Genomic DNA, 18,852 nt, shown 5'->3' with positions numbered 1-18,852 from the left:
TGGCTCCAGTGTCTTGCTGCCCTAATTCCCTTGCACTTCTTTCTTTCTTTCTTTCTTTCTTTCTTTCTTTCTTTCTTTCTTTCTTTCTTTCTTTCTTTCGAGAAGAGAGAGAGAGAGACAGAGTGCAAGCAGAGGAGGGGCAGAGAGAGGGAGACACAGAATCCAAGTAGGCTCCAGGCCCTGAGCTGTCAGCACAGAGCCCAACGCTGGGGCTCAAACTCATGAACTGTGAAATCATGACCTGAGCCAAAACCAAGAGTCAGATGCTTTCTACCCTGGCACCTCTTAATTTTTTTTTAATGTTTATTTTTGAGAGAGAGCATGAACATGAGCATGAGTGGGGGAAGGGCAGAGAGAGGGGGAGACAGAGAATCTGAAACAGGCTTCAGGCTCTGAGCTGTCAGCACAGAGCCTGACGTGGGGCTCGAACCCACAAACTGCGATGTGAGATCGTGACCAGAGCTGAAGTTCCACGCTTAACCGACCCATGCAGGCGCCACCGTCCCCCTGCCCCCCTTGTACTTCTGAGTAAGGAGTGGAGTGAAGTACTGGCCTGGAGTGGAAGCGGCTCAAAGAGGGAAGCAGGGCCCCATCTCAGACCCTCATCTCTACTGTGCATCCCAGAAATCAGGGGTTCGGTACTCTTTTTTGAGTTAGAGAACCCCCCTTTTTGTGCCTTCGTGTTCCCCTCCATTCCTGCCCAGGCAGATGCTGCTGCTTTAAGGGTTGCAGCAAGTTATCATTTAGGGCTGGACAGTGGCAGTCCACAGGGGCCTTTAGATGTCAAGGTGGAGAAAGTGGGGTCTTAAAAGGAGTGAGGTCCTTCCTATCCCCCCTGAGGTGTCCCTTCTGCCTTTTCCCCTCCGTGATGACGTATCTGGGGCTGGTGCTATCCCTGAAGTAAAGGTCTGCCTCATGCTGAGCCCTCTTCAAGAGACTGAATCCCAAGAGGGGACCAGCAAGGCCCCAGCGATGGAGAAGGAGAGCAGTGGGTGGTCAAGTGCGCAGCTCTGGCTTCTGGCAGCCTGGGTCAGTTCCCTGAGCTAGGTGGCAGTGGTGAGGGTTCTAAAGGGGTTGAGGACCATTCCCAAGCTGTTAGTGGTTGGAATGGACTGCAGGATAGAGGGCTTTGCCTTCCTGCCATCTTGGTGCTCTGACTCCAGCTTGCTTGTTCTCATCATCTGTGGTGTGTTAGGGGCTGCAGGTGTTATGTCCTACAGCAGAAAGGGCCTGCCCATGCCACCTTTTCGTCTGTGCCCAGCCTCCCAGGGACAGTGCCTGGGATGCCCTGGCAAGGGTGGGGGCAGGGTCCTGCTCCTGGCCCAGAGCTGGCTCCGGAGACAGAAGCATCTGCCGGCTGGGCCATGGCTCATGTTTGTTTGAAGGAGCTGCTGGCAGTGGCCATCACAGGTGGATTTTTAGTCCTTCATTCAACAGACCTAGTTTCTAGGTACAGACTATCAGACACGGGGCTGAGGACCCACATATAGTCCCAGCTCTGTTCTCTGAGCCTCAGGCACTCCTGAGGTAGGTAGGGCAGGAGCTGTGCTCCTCTTGGGATGGCTCTGGAATAGGGGTTGCCCACAGTCTTGCTCCTTGACAGTCGACCGCTGAGAACTTGAGCCCAGACCCTGGCTACTCGCTTGTCCCTGGGTGTATTAGGGGAGTGACAATAAGGCTGGCCGGGATGGAGTTTCACCAGGGACGAGGGTGTGGGCCTGTCTGGGAAGGGAAGGAACTCTGCCCTTATGGTGCCATTAGAGCCTGGGAGGCAGGGGGAGGGGATGGTCAGGACCCTTACCAGGGGGCCTTTGGCTACTGCCTTTCCAGGGGGATTCTCCAGGCACCAGGGAGCAGGGGTTGTGGATGCACACTGCCATTCAGACACGCATGCATTGAACCTATATCCATTAGCCACTGGGGGCTCCTTGAGACAAGCAAACAGAATACCCCAGAAATAATCTTGGCCCAAGTACGAGATGGTTCTGAGTATGAAGGGAGCTAGTGTTTCCCAAGTGACTACTGTGTGTGAGGCTCTATGTTTGGAGCTGGGGTGTGTGTGTGTGTGCTTGTGCACGCGCGCGTTGGTGCTGAGGGACGGGGGAGTTTCGGGAAGAGGCCTGTCAGATTTCCGCTCTTGGCTTCCAGGGACCTAAGCATCAACCTGGAGCCTTCCAGCTCTGCTTTATCGTAGAGCCCAGGTCTGCCTCTGCTGCTTCCTGACTCTGTCCCTAGCAAGTCGGGTAACTGTTCTGTACCTCAGTTTCCTTGTCTGCAAGATGGAGGTAATCAGTCTCTCGTAAGGTTAAAAGGGATGACTGAAGTACGCAAAGGAGCCTGCTCCTGACAGAGTTCGTCGTTACTGCTGTGACCGTAGTGCTGTGAACCTGTCCGTCATGTCCCCATCAGCCTGGTGTCTCCTCACCAGTTCCAGCTACCAGGTCATGCCTTCCTGCAGAGTCAGGGTTTAGGGATACGCAGAGCACATCCAAGGCTCCCCAAGGCAGCAGGCGAAGCCAGTGGAGAGACCCACATAGGCGTCAGATGGCTGCAGTCCTCCAGACATGTGCCCCCCTGTGGCCAAGGCCCAGCTACTCCATGTCTGAGGGCACCCCTGGGCTTGGTGGGTCTGGTGCCCACAGGGCCCTGGGACACAATGAGGGCTATTCTCAGAGTCAGGCGGGGCCTGTGGGGCAGCCCTGTTAGCCCCCATGTGCGACAACCAGGGTGTTGTTCTGAACGGGGCCTGGCGGTGTCGGCGTTGAGCTAGAGGTTCTCCTTTCCCCTCCTTCTGGGGTGAGTGAGCCCCACGTTGTCTTCCTGGCTTCCTCAGGCATGGCCACACCGCTACCAGGGAGGCTTGGATACCACCTTCTGTAAGGGGGGGCTCTGCCTAAACCCGCTCATTCAGGGCCAGGCTCTGTGCACGTGTGCCTGAGGGTTCCATACTGAAGGACCCCACCCCCTGCCCTGTCCTCTCCTGAGCATCTGGGTCAGAGGGCACAAAGTAGGCAGTAATGAGATGCTTGGGTCAGCACTTTGAGTTGGAGGCACTGGGGAGCGTGTGCTCAAAGAGGGGCATGGAACCTTCCTGGAGGAGTGCCACCCAAATCCTGTTGTGGAGTAGAACACAGCCCAGGGTTTCCTAGAGTCAGGAATGAGGTTGGCCAGAGGCTTGGGGCAAGTCCGCCAGCACTCTCTATGGTCCCCTGGAAACACGTGGCTGGCAGTGTCTGCGTGGACTGTGATGGCGCCCTGGCAGCGCGCCCCTCTAGACGTCATAGCTGTGCCCCCCTTATGAGATGGATGGGAAGGCCCTGATTGGCGCAGCAGTGAGGGAGGCTGGAAAGCTAGATTCTGGGGGCGCTGGCCCCTCTTCCGTGCTGGGGCAAGACTCTGGGTCTTGAGGAGTGTGTCCGGAGTAGATATGCTCAGATGCTGTAGGCTTTGCCCTGGCCCGGTTTACCTGCCATGAGGTGCCACCATTGGATGACATCTACTGAGGTCTCATGCATTGTCCCAAGGCATCCTGCAGTGAGACGGGCTCCGGCCTGCCTGCCACTCCAGGGCCGCAGCCCTGTCTCCCTCCAGCCTCTTCCTCCTCCAGTGCCCCGGCTCATGCCCATCCTCTGCCAGTATGCTCTTCCCTGGCTGGTGTCATGGTTGTCTGTTTTTCATTCTTCATGAATCATCTGAAGGATCACCTCCATGGGGAGGTCATCTTTGACCACTCTATATGCAGTGGCTCTGTCCCGCATTATTTTTGGCATTGCAGTTGTCCCCCCTGCCCTAACAAATTGTTGGGTGTTTGCTCCATTGGAATGTAAGTCCCATGCAGATAGGGCCCTGGTCAAGCTAGACCTGCACCATCTTGCAGAGCCTGGCCCAACACCTGACAGAGAGCAGGAGCCTGGCAAATCTTTTGTTAAACAAAAGAACAGTCCTGTGAAACCAGGCCTGTGGCCTTAGCACAGGGGATCTGGATTCTCAGAGGCTAGGAGACTTACCCAGGGTCACCCAGCAGTAGAGGGAGAACCAGACCCAGGTCTGGTTTTAGTTGCTTGACTTGGAAGAAGGAAGGAGAAGCAAGGAGGAACATGTCTCGGGAGCAGCTGGGGAGGCTCGGAGGCCCAAAGCTAGGGTGCTCGGCCAGCTGGAGTGCCCAGTGCCAGCGGTGCCTAGGACTCAGGAACAGGCTGTGGAGAGGCTGCTCCTGGGACTGTGGGTGGGGGCACCAGCTGATGCAGGCAGAGGCGCTCCTGGTGCCAGGCACCCTGTGCCACGTGCCCAGCCCAAGAGGTGCTTCCCAGCCTGGCTCCAGCCGCCCCAGACTATACAGTTGCAGTCGTTGTTGGCCTTGACTGCTCAGTGAGCTCACGCCAAGGGGGTGGGGGCTGGCCACCCTGGGTGCAGGAGGCCCCACAAGCTGTCCTGGGCTGGGGCAGACCCTCCCCCTCTATCACTCTCCCCCCCCCCCCCGGACCTTGCCCTCTTTAGAGCCTTCCAGTTTCCCGGAGCACCCAGCACTGCCTGGCAGGGCCTGGTGGAGGCCCCTCTGCCAGCCTTCCTTGGGCTGTCCTCCTGAGAGGTGAGGGGCCTCAGAGGGGCAGTCCCCTCTGTCTGTACCCCGCCCCCTCTGACTGGGCTAGAGGGGAATTTTCCCGTGACTCACTCTGCTGGCACTTCCTGTGGTCACCAGGGCAGGGGCTGGGGGGGACCCACTGGGGTGGCTCTGTGTTCTGGGGTCACAGGGGGAGGGTGGGCCGAGTGTCCCGCCCCCTGACGGGATGTGATTCCCTGAGGCAGGCTGCAGACCATATTTGGGAAACTTGCTTTTCTTGCAGGCAGCTGGGAGATGGGGCCCATGGGCCCCCATGGGCTGCAGGACAGCCCCTGCCCCTGTCTGCTCCTCCTGGGGCTGTGGCCTCTGGACCTGCTTGGGCCTCCTCTGTCCCATCCTGACTTGAGGCCTAGGAGGTGGTCCACTGTTCTTTTTCAGGATGTGTTTTTTTTTCTTCAACCCCCAAGCCTTGTTGAATACAAACTGAGAAATTCTCAAAAACAGGAAGAGAGAGCACCCCGTTGTCTGAAACATTTACACTGTACTTTTATAAAGTTTTTTCTTTTGTTTTCTCTTAATTTTTTATTTTTACTTATTTATTTTTTTTAATTTTTTTTTTAAACATTTATTTATTATTGAGAAACAGTGAGAGATAGAACATGAGCATGGGAGGGGCAGAGAGAGGAAGAGATACAGAATCTGAAGCAGGCTCCAGGCTCTGAACTGTCAGCACGGAGCCGGACGCGGGGCTTGAACCCACAAACTGTGAGACCATGACCTGAGCGGAAGTCGGATGCTTAACTGACTGAGCCACCCAGGCGCCCCTGTTTTTTCTTAATTTTTTAATGTTTATTTATTTTTTGAGAGAGGCAGAGAGACACAGAGTGCAAATCGGGGAGAGGCAGAGAAAGAGGAAGACACAGAATCCGAAGCAGTATCCAGGCTCTGAGCTGTCAGCACATAGCCTGACGCGGGGCTCGAACTCATGGACTGTGAGCGAGATCATGACCTGAGCCAAAGTTGGACTCTTAACCGACTGAGCTACCCAGGCGCCCCTCAAACATTTACACTGTTCATCTTACCCTCTCCCCATTTTTTAAAAGTTCAAGTGACATTTTATTGAGGATGATTTATGCTTCAGTGCATATTTAATCATTATAGTCATGACATGGGCAGTGTTGAAGTAGCCAGAAGTTTCGAAGGCCTTTGCCTCAGTGCTCACCTTGTTACTGGGGTGAAATCTCTCTTCCGTGCTGTCCATGAGCTGCCCCCCTGGGCTGGGTTCTCCCCTGATCCAGCCTCTCTTGGTTCCCAACTTTCCAGCTTCTGGCTTTGTCTGGGTCTGGAGGCTCTGAGTTGCTCTGGAGAAATGGGCTCCCAGCTGATCCCTGTTCCTCCCCTCCCTGGGACGCCAGAGCAGCCCTGGTCTCCTCTCACCCAGGCACCTCCTTTGCTCTTCCCTCTGCTGGGAACCCTCTATGGTATCTCTGGGCCTGACCCGAGCCTGGCACCTGCACAAAGGGAGTAGCGCAGCAGAGCCCGAAGACCGAGGACATGGGGGCCTCCCCGGTCCCGGTTCTTTATCCCGGGTGATGCTCGGGCCTGCTAGCTTGGGCTGTGCCGTGCTGTGGTCCTCCTGCCTCTATCCCAGTCTCCCCAAGGCCTTTCCCACGTCCCACACAGGCTGCTTGGCAGCAGGGCCTTTCTGTGCCAGGGCCATGTGGAGCTCATGGCCCTGCTCTGCGGTGGAGGGGGAGGAGGGTTGCTAATTAATGGAGCCCTGTAGTCGTGCGTGCTTCCGGGGTGGCCGGGAGGGTTACCAGGAGAATTACAGGGTAAGATGTGGGGCTGGTGGAGGGTATTGCTCTTCTGTGGTCACTGTCTTTTGAGACCCCTTTCTTATTTTGCTGTAATTTCCTCATTCCTGATGTCTGTCCCTTTTTCAGAAGCATCCATGCTAATGTAACGTGTCTAGAGTCTATCCCTGGGTAAACGTCTGGAAAATAACATAGAGTTGTTTTGTAGACATTTATTACATGTACATAAACGATTCTGGGCCATAGATCTGCCTGTTATTTTGACTCAGGAGGGCGTGGTTGACCTTCCTTACCAGATACCTAGACACCTGCGGGCGCACAGAGCAGAATCGCAGAGATGTCTCGCTGTGCTGGTTGGACCCTGAGCATCCTTCGTAGTGGTCTTGGCCATTCCTTTTCCCCTTCAGAGAACCTGCTGTTTTCATTTTGTTGGTTTTCTGTTGGTGTTCTTATCTTTGCCTTGCTGATTTGGAGAAACGCCTCCAGATTCTAGGTTGATCCCTCTCTTGTCATTGGTGATCTGTTACCCTGTCAGTTTTGGGTTCTCCCCCAGGCAGTAGAAACCATTCACTTTGGTGAGGTTGAGTCCATCCGTGTGTCATTGTTGTTGTTACCTTATGTTTTGTGCTTTGGGGATCTTTGTTTCTAGAGTTGTATTTCATAATTTTTCCCATTTCTAGGTCACAAAGATATTCTCCCCGATTTTTTCTTTTATTAGAGCTAGAGTTGTATCTTTGACACTTGGGTCTTTAAATGTCCTTTGTTTATAACACAAGGCAAGTGTGTGGACTGATTTTTCTTCCTACGGTGAGTGAGTTCTCATAGCACCTGTGAAGCGGTCTTGTCCTTCCCATGGCTGTGTGGTACCACCTGCAGCGTCCCACGGGTTCCCCAAGCATGGGGCTGTCTCCGGGCCCTGTCCTGGTGCGTCGGCCCCGTGCCAGCTCGCTGATGCGGAGTTGTGGCACATCCTCACAGCTTGAAAGGAAAGTGCAGTGCCCATTTGCATCTCATTTTCAGAACTGACCTGCTTATTGTGGACCTCTGTTCCTCCATTTAATTCTAAAAGGATTCTCCTCCTTTGATCAAATTCCTTAAAAAAAAAAAAAAAAAATCCTCCTGGCATTTTTGTTACAATTGTAACTTATTAAGTAAGCTTGGGCAAATTGGCCTTTTATAGTGCTTAGTCATCCCACCGTGAACTTGGTGTGTTTTCCCCTTTATTCAGGTTTTTCCTTGAGCCTTTTGGCAGAAAGTACACATTTTTTCCCCTGAGGTCTCCTGCTGTCTTTGCTTGATTAATTCCGGGATAACTAGTAGCTTTTTGTTGTTGTCGTGCGATGTCTTTTCTATATTTCTTTCTCATCAGTTACTGATTCTAATTTGTTGGAATTATGACGTAGATGATCATATGGTCTGCGGATGGTGACCGTTTTGTCCCTGTGTGTCCCTCCCCTCTCTCTCGTTTTTTTTCCTCTTGGCTGATTGCTCTGGCAGGACAGCAGGACTGTTGGGTTGGAGCAGGGAGGGTTTGTATCCTGTTTTCTGCCCAGAACGTGGTGACCATTATTTGCATTATTACTCTTCTCCCAGTGTTGTCATGTGACTTAGGGAGTGGCTTCCCTGGAGTGAAGGTGGTGGCTGCAGTCGAGAGGATTTTGAGGCTTATTTGGAAAATGCCAGCATCAGCTGGGCCTCTCTGCTGGTGGGGGGTGGGGTGGGCAGAGCCCTCTCTGCCACGGAGCCCCTGATGCACATCCTCACGCACACCTGCTTCCTCTCTCCCCAGAACGTGCTGGCCAAAGCCCTCTATGACAACGTGGCCGAGTCCCCGGATGAGCTCTCCTTCCGCAAGGGTGACATCATGACGGTGCTGGAACGGGACACACAGGGCCTGGATGGCTGGTGGCTCTGCTCGCTGCATGGGCGCCAAGGCATTGTGCCCGGGAACCGCCTTAAGATCCTGGTGGGCATGCACGACAAGAAGCCAGCAGGGCCCGGGCCTGGCCCACCTGCCACCTCGGCCCAGCCCCAGCCTGGCCCCCACGCCCCGGCTGCCCAGTACACGCCCATGCTGCCTGCCACATACCAGCCCCAGCCCGATAGCGTGTACCTGGTGCCCACCCCCAGCAAGACTCAGCAAGGCCTCTACCAAGCCCCTGGACCCAGCCCACAGTTCCAGTCTCCCCCAGCCAAACAGACATCTATGTTCTCAAAGCAGATGCCCCATCACCCTTTTCCCAGCCCAGCTCCAGACCTTTACCAGGTGCCCCCAGGGCCTGGCAGCCCCGCCCAGGATATTTACCAGGTGCCACCTTCTGCTGGCATAGGACATGACATCTACCAGGTGCCCCCATCCATGGATGCACGCAGCTGGGAGGGGACGAAGCCACCGGCAAAGGTAAGGCTGCCCTGTCAACCCCCCTGGCAAGTTTTGCCCAGGCCCTGGTTTCTGGCCCCAACTGAGTACCCTTGGCGTCTCTAGGGCTCCAGCTGCACGTTTCGTCTGGGGCCAAGATGGGAGGTGAGTGTTTGGGGAATGTGTTCATCCGTCTACTGAAGGTGAACAGGTAACCCACAGAGAAGACATCCAAGCTGGCCTTGAATCATGAGGTAGCCTTCAGTGGACAAACCCCATTGGGAGGGTGTCACCAGCAAAGGATGCGGCCTGTCGAAGGCCTGGAAGTCTGGAAAGGGTGGGCAGGCAGGACGTGGCAGGTGAAGCCCGAGCAGTAGGCTGGGGACCAACCGCCAGGGGTGTGGTGCTCCTGAGGAACCAGATACCTGCCTGAGGGTGAAGGGTTTTGAGTAGAAGTGTCCTGCTCACTGCATGTTCTAGTGACATCATTCAGCCCACAGAGTTCAGGGGACAGGGCCCGGTGGGGGTGGGGGACACCCAGGAGAGGGAGGGGTGTTGGGGGCGCTCAGTAAAACTGTTACGCGAGAGTGGCTGAAAGCGCACAGGAGTCGATTGGATACGAGACTTTGTCGTATGCCGTGGTTTGGATGTGAGCGGTGTCAGGCTGACAGCACCTCCGTGGGTATCAGGGGCCACACCTCAGTCCATCTTGTTCCACCATCCTCGACACGGGGCTTGGCATCTCATGGGCCAGGATGGTTGCCGCGTCAGCTCCATCCAGTGTGTCTGCATCGCAGCCAGCAGGGCAAGGGGGAGGACCAAGGGGAGAGGCCAGCCTCCTTGTGCCTGGGGCTCCCACGAGCCCCCTGGGTGTGCGTGTCAGCCCCCTGGGTGAGCATGGAGCGCATCTGGCATTCCTGGCTCCACGGGTGCCCGGCCCCTTCTCTCCTGCGGCACGTTGGCGGGCAGCAGAGGGACCTGTTCGTGATGCTCGGACAGTGGGGAGGACACTACCGGGGGCGTTGCCAGAGTAGGGTCTCTCAGAGGTCACCTTGCACGCTGTTGCCAGGGGATGCGGGGTTGAGGGACAGGGCCCTGAGGGCGGCACCCTCGGCTCTACACAGGCCTGCCCGCACGCCCCACCCCCAAGTCCGTCCACCTGTGCGAAGGAGGAGGCTCTGCCCCACTGGCTGCTCTGGGCTGAGTCAGGAGCAGCCTCTTCTCCCCTGTGGCCTGTGTCCTTCCGTGTCCAAGTCCCTTGAAGATTCGGGGAGTGAAATTTCCAAGGCCCAGAAGCAGAGGAGGCCTCCCCCATATTGTTGAGGACAGAGTTGTGGCACCCGGCACTCTCTGTCTCCTCCATGCTGTTCTTCCCTCACAGCTCGCTCAGGAGGACCTTGAGAAACCCACCCCTGCCAGCAGGGAGGGCTCCCGCAGCCAGCCCAGCCCCAGCTGCCCGGCTCACCCCTCTGCAGAGGGAGACCGCGGCAGGCAGTGTGCCCCGGAAGCCCTTAGGAGAAGCCGCTGGACTCTGAGAATCAGCTCCCCGAGACCCAGACCAGGCCTCGTGTTTGTGCCACGTCTACTCTAGAGCCACCTGTGTCTGGGGAGACGGTGGCTGAGTGGGCGCTCCCCTCATGGTACTGAGCCTCTGTCCTCAAAGCGTGTCCAGGGCTGAGGTGGGAGCCCTGCCCGTTCTAGCTGGGCAGTAGTCAGTAGGCAGCGTCACCCTGCCCCTGCCCACAGGGTGCAGCTTGGTAGCCAGGAGACCTGGCCAGAGGTCAGGCTGGCCAGCTGAGGGTGGAGCTCCATGGACATTGGCCACCAGGGAACCCTGGGTCACTGGCTCCCACTTCCTGCCCTCCCTGCTCCTTCAGCTGCCCGGCCAGAGATGGGCCGCTCCTAAGGTGCTTTAGGGAGAGGAACAGAGCCCTGCCAGGGAAACACCTGTCCTGTGGGGAGGTGGCAGGGAGCAGTGCCTGGCTGGTGAGCCTGAGGACAGGCCATAGTCTATCCCCCTGTATGCTCACACTCACTCACAGACACACACACAGTCCCTCTCTTGGTCACGTGCGCGCGCGCTCTCTCTCTCTCTCTCACACACACACACACACACACACACACACACACACACACACACGGCACATCCCCTGGAGAGGCATGCCTTTTCCCCTGCCCGCTTCTCTCCCTGAATCTTTATGGACAAACTTGTCGTGGTGTCTGTGAGGTTGGGGCAGGCGCTGGAAGCCCCGTGGACCAGGAAGCAGCAGCAAGACCCCTGTACTGGGCTGTGGACTTGAACCCACATTTTGGCTGTGGTTTCTGGTTCCCTCCCTTGTGCAGGGCTTGTTCTCAGGTTCCATCTGGGCTCACCTGGCTGCCCAGAGCCTGTGTCCCCAAGGGCCCTCATCTGGCTGGTGGCCTGGGAACAAGAGCCCTGTGTCCTGGGGCTTGGTGGCTCTCCTCTAAGAAGCCTCGTCTCCTCGCTTGGGCAGCCTCGGTTGCATCTGCTTTTATATTATGATCATGAAACGGTGCTTATGTGTTGCAGAAAACACACAGTGTACGAAAAAGCGTGGAGAAGAGATTCCCCCGTCAAGAGGTGATCCCTGGGAATTTGGGCATATTTTGTCTAGCATATTCCCTGTCTTGCAGAGATTTGTATGCAGACTTTTGCATTTTGAAATTGTAAGTCCCACAGTTATCAGAAGCATTTTCTTGGGTCCCTGAAGTGATTGTGATCGCCACGCCAGATTTTGCTGCGTCACCCCCTCCCCAGGGATGGATTCCAGGCAGTTTCAGATTGCGCGTGTCTCTCTTAAAATGAGGCGATAAACGTCTTGGTGCGCGCTTCTTTGCCCACATTTCATGGTTCTGCTTTCATTAGCCTTGTGCTCCCCCTCAGAAGTTTGGGAAACTGAGGCTTCTGGTTCAGGGGTAGAGGTCAGGTAGGGTGAGGAGGTAACCTGCCAGGACGGGGTAGAGTGGGCGGGGGGGCCTTGGTATCCAGGAAGCTAGAAGGTGAGCGATGAGAACGGTGGCCAGGAGACACAAGAGGAAGAAGGGTCAGATGTCCGGACCCTCGGCCAGAGTGGCCTGTGTGGCTGGGGAGAGAAGTTGGGGCCACGGCACAACATGAACATCCTCTGGGCTGGGACGTGGATGCCGAGGGCAGGAGCAGGTGGGGCCCGCAGAGAGGGAGGTGTTTTTGTGAGGTCACTTTTGGGGGAACACCTTTGGGTCAGGATCTGCAGCTGTGCTAAGGGGACAGCTGTGGCGCTGGGTCAGGCACGGGGGCAAATGGAGTTGAACTCAGCACCATTCCTCCTGGGGAGCCCAGGAGCTTGGAAGGGGACCTGCACCCAGCATGTCCCTCACTCTCAGTGAGGGACCTGCTAGGTCCCACAGCACTCCTGCTCCAGAGAAGGAATCTGGGGCTCAGACAGGAAGGGGCGTGCCAGAGCAGGAGCCGGTCTGGGTCACGTGGGGTGACATCCACTTTGCAAAAGGGGGAGACCAGCAGCCAAGCTGCCTGGAGAGTGACTGGGGCCCCGAGCAGAATGCGGCAGGTGGTGGTGGCCTTTCCCATTGGATCTCCGGGGCCTTCTTTGGCTCCACGTCTCCCCCCTCTCTGCAGATGCCCTGATGGGGCTGCCCTGCCTAGCTCTGTGGTCTGTCTTTGTGGGTACTGTGCGTGTTTTCTCTGCGTCTGTGTTGGCCTCCTGCACTGCTGGCGTGTGCATGCGCAAGAGCACGTGGGTCTTGGGTCTGGGGTTCTGTGTCTCCTCCCGGGCTCTGCCTGTGTCACCCACCCCCGGCGGCCTCAGGGTCCTGCTAATGGGGCCTCAGGTGCAGAGCAGGGCAGACTGTGATTAGCAGGCTCAGCAGCTCTCTGGAGAGTAGGTTTCCCTAACAAGCTTTTCCCCACTAGTGGCTGCCTTACAGTTTTTTTCTAGCAGAGAACATTTGCTGGCCAGGACAGCTGCTTACTGTCACCAGCTCAGCTGCAGGAGTGGCAAGCTGCCGATAGCCTGGGCCTGGGGTCCGGCCCCAGAGCCCTTCCGCCTGCCCTCCCTGCTCTCTCTACATTCAGGAGGCACCGTAGGGGCTTGCGGTGGGAGTGAGCGGGGTCCCCATCTGCCTTCTGGAGTCAGCAGGGCCTGGAGACGCTTTGGGCCTTGCCTGGAGGCCCTGCCAACCTGCCACGTCCCGCCAGCCCCCGCCAGCCCCGCCTGCCCTGTTGTTGGCAGGTTCTAGCATCTAAAAATAGCTCTGGAGGAGACTCAAGTCTGGGGCTCAAGGAGGGAGATGAGTCTGGGGAGGGCCGCCAGCTCTACTCCCAGACACGCTGGGGGTGGGGTGGGGTGGGTGGGGAATACCCCCGTGGAGGCGCTTCCACAGAGAGGCTGTGCTGCTGGGGAGGGGGCCAGAAGGATGCATCAGCAGGAGGCTCTGCCAAGCCCCAGGCTGATGAGAAAAGTGCCGGTGCCCACGCGGTGCCCACGCTCCGGGGTTTGGGTATTCTGCTGCTCCTGGAGTACCTAGCGCTTGCGTGTGAAGCCTGCACCCTCCAGGATACACGGGCGCGTACAGCTGGCTGTCAGTGCCATGGGCACTGGGGGCCAGGCATGGTCTGCAGGGTTCTGGGGGGTATTGAGCCTGAGGGCCAGCCCTGCTTCCCCTCCAGGGATGTGTGTGGGGAGGGCCTGAGTCAACTCTGTTCCAGACGTCCCCTTTGATTAGGGAACAAAAGGCCTTTCTGTCCCAGAGTGCTGAGCTGGGAGCCTTGTGGGGGAGGCGTGCCCTGAGCTGGGTTCTATCCTGCCAGCCCCTCCCGCTGGGCCGCCTGCAGCCTGCATGGCCGGGGTGCCTGCTGGGAAAGAGGCTGGTGTGAAGGGCTCTCAGCAGTTTGCTGTCCTGGACGCCAGGCCAGGGAAGGGCACCAGAGAGGGGAACGTGTTGGCCCCTTCTGTGGGCCAACAACCCCTAATTAAGGTGTCTCCTTTTCGGGTTAGTGGTGGCCTTGGCGGCCCTGTGGGCGTGGTGTATTGGAGCGCGGGGGTCTTGGCTGTAGTCTTGGCCACTCCCTCACACCCACACCCAACTTTGCAGAATAGCCCCAGAACTGGCCCTGATGGTCTGGGAGTCTTTGGTGGCCCAGCCCTCAGGAATCTCCCCAGCATATGCTCGGTTGATGAGGACGACAGGGGCACCACTTGCTGCTCTCCAGGCCACCACCTTCTGGGAGCCCCAGGCGCCAATTATTGGGACCTCCTGCAGGCCACCTCTGGGCCCAGCGTGAGGAGGGCACAGCCTGGCACTGTCCTCTCTTCGTCCTGGAGCCAAGAAGCTGGTCCTGCAGTCGAGAGAGCCCCTTACTGGAAGCCTTTCTGAGGAGGGTGCAGCTAGGAGGTGTTGTGAGGCAGGGACATCCCAGTCAAGCCCACTTGTATGCTCCTCTGGAACCTTCCAGGTCATCCACCTGTAGAGACTACTTGACATTTCCTGGCCAGAACCAGACGACTGTAAATAAACCCTGGGGGTTCTAGTGCTCCCCAAACACTTTGTGCTTTGAAGAAAGGGTGAAGGTAAAAGGAATGAGAAAACCTTGCCTCTGACTGGCCTCCCAGCCCACCTTTGGAAACCCCCGCACCCTCCCTGTGTACCTCACCCACCTCATGGGGGTGTAGAGTCTCCCCAAAGACCAGAGGATGGGTCCCGGAGGCTGGTTTCTAGGCTGGAGGTGACAGGGTGGTGACGGTTGGCTATCTGCCCCCAGGTGGTGGTACCCACCCGTGTGGGACAGGGCTATGTGTTCGAGGCCTCCCAGCCAGAGCAGGACGAGTATGACATCCCACGCCACCTGCTAGCCCCGGGGCCCCAGGACATCTACGACGTGCCCCCTGTTCGGGGGCTGCTTCCCAGCCAGTATGGCCAGGAGGTAGGTATCGGGGTAGGGGTCGGGGTGAGGGCCTCAGCCCAGCCCCACTCAGGGAGCCGTGCTTTCTCTGCCTTGGCCGGGGTGGTCCCAGGGGAGGAGCTGTGTGGTTTCTGCTCTTCCCATCCCCTCAGGTGACCCTAGTACCCATATCACTGCACTTTTCTATCTCAGGTATATGACACGCCCCCCATGGCTGTCAAGGGTCCTAATGGCCGGGATCCATCGCTGGATGTATATGATGTGCCCCCCAGTGTGGAGAAGGGCCTGCCGTTGTCCAACCACCATGCCGTGAGTAGTCAGGGAATCCTGGGGCCTCACGGGCTGAGGCCTGATCTCTATAAAGAGTTGTGGGTGTGCCTGTGCTGTGGGGTGGGGACCCATGTTTGCAGGGATAGAGGCAACAAGAAACGTGACAACAGGCGCCAGCTCTGTCCCTTGCTCTGTGACGGAAGTAGAAACTGAGTGCTCCTTTGAGCTTCAGCTTACTTGTCGGCAAGAGGACCACTTGTAAGGTCTTCTTTAGCAGGTTCTTGAGAGGATCACACAGGATATTAGAAAGGTGACCACAGAATTTATTATTCAAAGCAAGACACTTTTTTTTTTTTAAACGTTTATTTATTTTTGAGAGAGACAGAGACAGAATGCGAGTGGGTTAGGAGGAGAGAGAGAGGGAGACACAGAATCTGAAGTAGGCTCCAGGCTCTCAGCTGTCAGTGCAGAACCCTCCGCGGTGCTCGAACTCGCGAGCTGTGAGATCATGACCTTAGCCGAAGTCGGACGCCCAACCGACTGAGCCACCCAGGCGCCCCAAAGCAAGACACTTCTAAGAGTGAAAGGGGGACTAGTAATTATGAGGGGCATCGGGCATAAACCAGGACTGTCCTGGGTAAACCAAGGTGTTGTCATCCTAAATATAACACAAATCTTCCTAGTTTCTGCCACAGAGTCGAGAATACATAAATGGTGGTGGTGGTGGTAGTGATGATGAAGATGATGGTGGCGATGATGGTGAGGGTGATGATGATGATGGGGTGAGGTGGTGGCGGTGATGTGACGTAGCGGTTGTGGTGGTGATGATGGTGACGGTCATGGTGGCCGTGATGGTGGTGGTGGTGGTGGTGGTATGACCACTGTTCTCTCACCAAGTATTTATGCTTACCCAGTGAATTAATTCATGTAATCCTCACAACAAACCTTTGAAGGAGTTCTCCCATCTTCTGGCTGAGCAGATAGGCACAGGGAAATTGAGTCACCTGCCTTACATCCCACAGCTAGTAAGCAGTGGAGCCAGGATTTTGAACTCAGGTCTGGCTCCACAATTGGGCTCTTAGCCACAACCTGTGTGGACAAGAACCGTGACACGCGTGCGCACCTGTGCTGTGTCTGGATGTGTGACGGGGTGCTGATCCTCAGCTCCCGGAGGGGTTGGGCGGGCACCCTTGACCGCTCCTGTGCCCCCAGGTGTATGACGTTCCTCCGTCGGTGAGCAAGGATGTGCCTGACGGCCCACTGCTGCGTGAGGAGACCTATGACGTGCCCCCCGCCTTTGCCAAGGCCAAGCCCTTTGACCCAACCCGCCACCCGCTGGTCCTCGCCGCACCCCCTCCGGACTCGCTGCCGGCTGAGGATGTGTATGACGTGCCGCCCCCCGCTCCTGACCTCTATGACGTACCCCCTGGCTTGCGACGGCCCGGTCCCGGCACCCTCTATGACGTGCCCCGTGAGCGGCTTCTTCCTCCAGAGGCGTCCGATGGCGGCGCGGCTGATGACACCGTGTACGCGGTGCCGCCCCCGGCGGAGCGGGAGGCCCCTGCTGATGGCAAGCGCCTGTCGGCCTCCAGTACGGGCAGCACACGCAGCAGCCAGTCGGCCTCCTCCCTGGAGGCTGCGGTGCCGGGTCGTGAGCCCCTGGAGCTGGAGGCGGCTGTGGAGGCCCTGGCACGGCTGCAGCAGGGCGTGAGCGCCAGCGTGGCGCACCTCCTGGACCTGGCGGGCGGCATCCCCGCGTGTGGAGGCTGGCGTGGTGCCTCCGAGCCTCAGGAGCCGCCGGTGCAGGACCTGCGGGCCGCCGTGGCCGCCGCCCAGGGGGCTGTCCATGAGCTGCTGGAGTTTGCCCGCGGTGCCATAGGCAACGCTGCCCACACTTCTGACCGCACGCTGCACGCTAAGCTTGGCCGGCAGCTGCAGAAGATGGAGGATGTGTACCAGACGCTGGTGGCCCACGGTCAGGCCCTTGACGGTGGCCGGGGAGGCCCGGGGGCCGCTCCCGAAGACCTGGACCGCCTGGTGGCCTGCTCACGGGCTGTGCCCGAGGACGCCAAGCAGCTGGCCTCCTTCCTGCATGGCAATGCCTCGCTGCTCTTCAGACGGACCAAGGCCCCTGTCCCGGGGCCTGAGGGGGGCGGCTCCCTGCACCCCAACCCCATCGACAAGGCCAGCAGCATCCAGTCCCGGCCCCTGCCCTCACCTCCCAAGTTCACCTCCCAGGACTCGCCAGATGGGCAGTATGAGAACAGTGAGGGGGGCTGGATGGAGGATTATGACTACGTCCATCTACAGGTAGGTGCCCGCCTTGCCCAGCGTCCCCAGAGGATTCCCTGGGGGAAGCCTTCTGGCCTCCTCCGGGCCCTAGTTTCGCCACCCCTGTTATGGGGACCTTAATCCCCTCCACACGGACGGCTTTTGTGACCAAAAGAGAATTTGGGCCCCAGTAGGCTCAGTGAGTCCCTTTGCCCACTCTCTTTTTTCCATTTTTATTGTTAAAACTTGTTTATTTTTTATTTTAGAGACGGCGTGTGTAAGCAGGAGAGAGGGGCAGAGGGAGAGAGAGACAGAGAGAGACAGAGAGAGACAGAGAGACAGAGGGAATCCCAAGCAGGCTCCATACTCAGGCTCCTACCTATTGCCCTTTAGACCGACCTGGCCGTGTCATCAGGGGTCCTGCAGTACCAGCCAGGGCTGGGCTTCTCCAGTGACCAGGGCAGGAAGTGCCCCTGTTCTGTCTCAAGAGATGGATTCTGAAGTATAAGCAAAGGCGGAGATAGTTGCGGGTGTGGGGTAATAAGTAAAACAAGAAGATGGGAAGATGGGGTAGGGATAGGCCTCTGAGCAGAGCCCTGGGTGCCAGCTGAGTGCCCTGGTAAGGAGCATTCCAGGTTGAGAGGCAGCAGGTGCCAAGGCCAGGTGGTCAGGGATGGATGAACAGGCCCCGTATGCCAAGGGGAGGGGTTTGAATGTGATTCCTGGTGTGGAAGCGGGGGCAGGGAGGATGGCCTGGCCACACGCAGTGTACCCAGCCCTTTTCTGCGCTAGAGGAGGTGAAAGAGGCCGCAAGAGCTGCCTCCTGGGAAACTGTCCCCACTCTGAGTCTGATGGCTGCAGTGTGAGCCTGGGCCTGGCTCGCAGCGCCACCTGGTGGCTGGCTTCCCTGCCCTGTGCCCCGCCAGACCTGTGGGGGCTTGTGGCTCAGCCCGGTCCTTGTGTCTTGTCTCCAGGGGAAGGAAGAGTTTGAAAAGACCCAGAAGGAACTGCTGGAAAAAGGCAACATCATGCGGCAGGGGAAGGGCCAGCTAGAGCTGCAGCAGGTGAGGATCCCCAGGCTGGCCAGCTTCTCTCTGCTTGGGCTGCCCGTGGGCCAGTGAGCCAGCCAGGCCCCGCTCAACTGTGTGGCTGTCTCCCCCTGTGTTTGTTGGGTTTGTGTGTGACTTATTATGAGAGTAATCATGGTAGACCTTTTAGGGAGCACATACACAAAAGTGTAAGACAGGGAAAAAGCCCCAGAGGTACTGGTGGAGCGCTGGGGCTGGTTTTAAGCCCCGCTCCTGCCCCTGGGGTGACCTCTGTCCATGTGTTTGAGATGATACTTTGTGAATAGTTACATCTGCTTTTATCCCAAGGTTTTTCCATGGCATCAAACCTTCCTTATAAATTGTTTTTAAAGGCCTCATAATATCTATTATTGTTGACTGTTTACATTGTACCCAGTTTCCCTGAGTATAATGATAACTACTGTGCTTATCTGAAGACATAGAATTTTCTTCATACTTTGGATCATTTCCTGAGGGTGGGAAAGGGATTTTTTTTTAAGAAATAAGGAAGTTTTATCTGATTATGAAAATAATAAAAAACTGAAACATAGACTAGCACAAAATAAGCACAGAAACATCACCCATAA

The 18,852-nt window shown here is 57.1% G+C and overlaps 1 protein-coding gene across 4 annotated transcripts in view; it reads left to right on the top strand.

The window, feature by feature from the left end:
- The window catches only part of BCAR1 (BCAR1 scaffold protein, Cas family member), a 38,518-nt gene that overhangs the window by 16,073 nt on the left and 3,593 nt on the right, over positions 1 to 18,852 (top strand). For 3 of the 4 annotated variants that reach the window (XM_045045639.1, XM_019820063.3, XM_023246161.2), the window contains exons 2-7: positions 8,168 to 8,779; positions 8,864 to 8,902; positions 14,517 to 14,678; positions 14,850 to 14,966; positions 16,140 to 17,237; positions 18,173 to 18,262. In XM_045045639.1, coding sequence (XP_044901574.1) covers positions 8,168 to 8,779; positions 8,864 to 8,902; positions 14,517 to 14,678; positions 14,850 to 14,966; positions 16,140 to 17,237; positions 18,173 to 18,262 — 2,118 coding nt within the window. The remainder of the gene's footprint in view (positions 1 to 8,167; positions 8,780 to 8,863; positions 8,903 to 14,516; positions 14,679 to 14,849; positions 14,967 to 16,139; positions 17,238 to 18,172; positions 18,263 to 18,852) is intronic. The other variant, XM_045045640.1, reaches the window with a different exon arrangement.

The sequence above is a fragment of the Felis catus genome, chromosome E2 (assembly GCF_018350175.1).
Source record: "Felis catus isolate Fca126 chromosome E2, F.catus_Fca126_mat1.0, whole genome shotgun sequence".
Taxonomy (NCBI): Eukaryota; Metazoa; Chordata; class Mammalia; order Carnivora; family Felidae; genus Felis; species Felis catus.
This window is presented reverse-complemented; position numbering and strand designations above follow the sequence as displayed.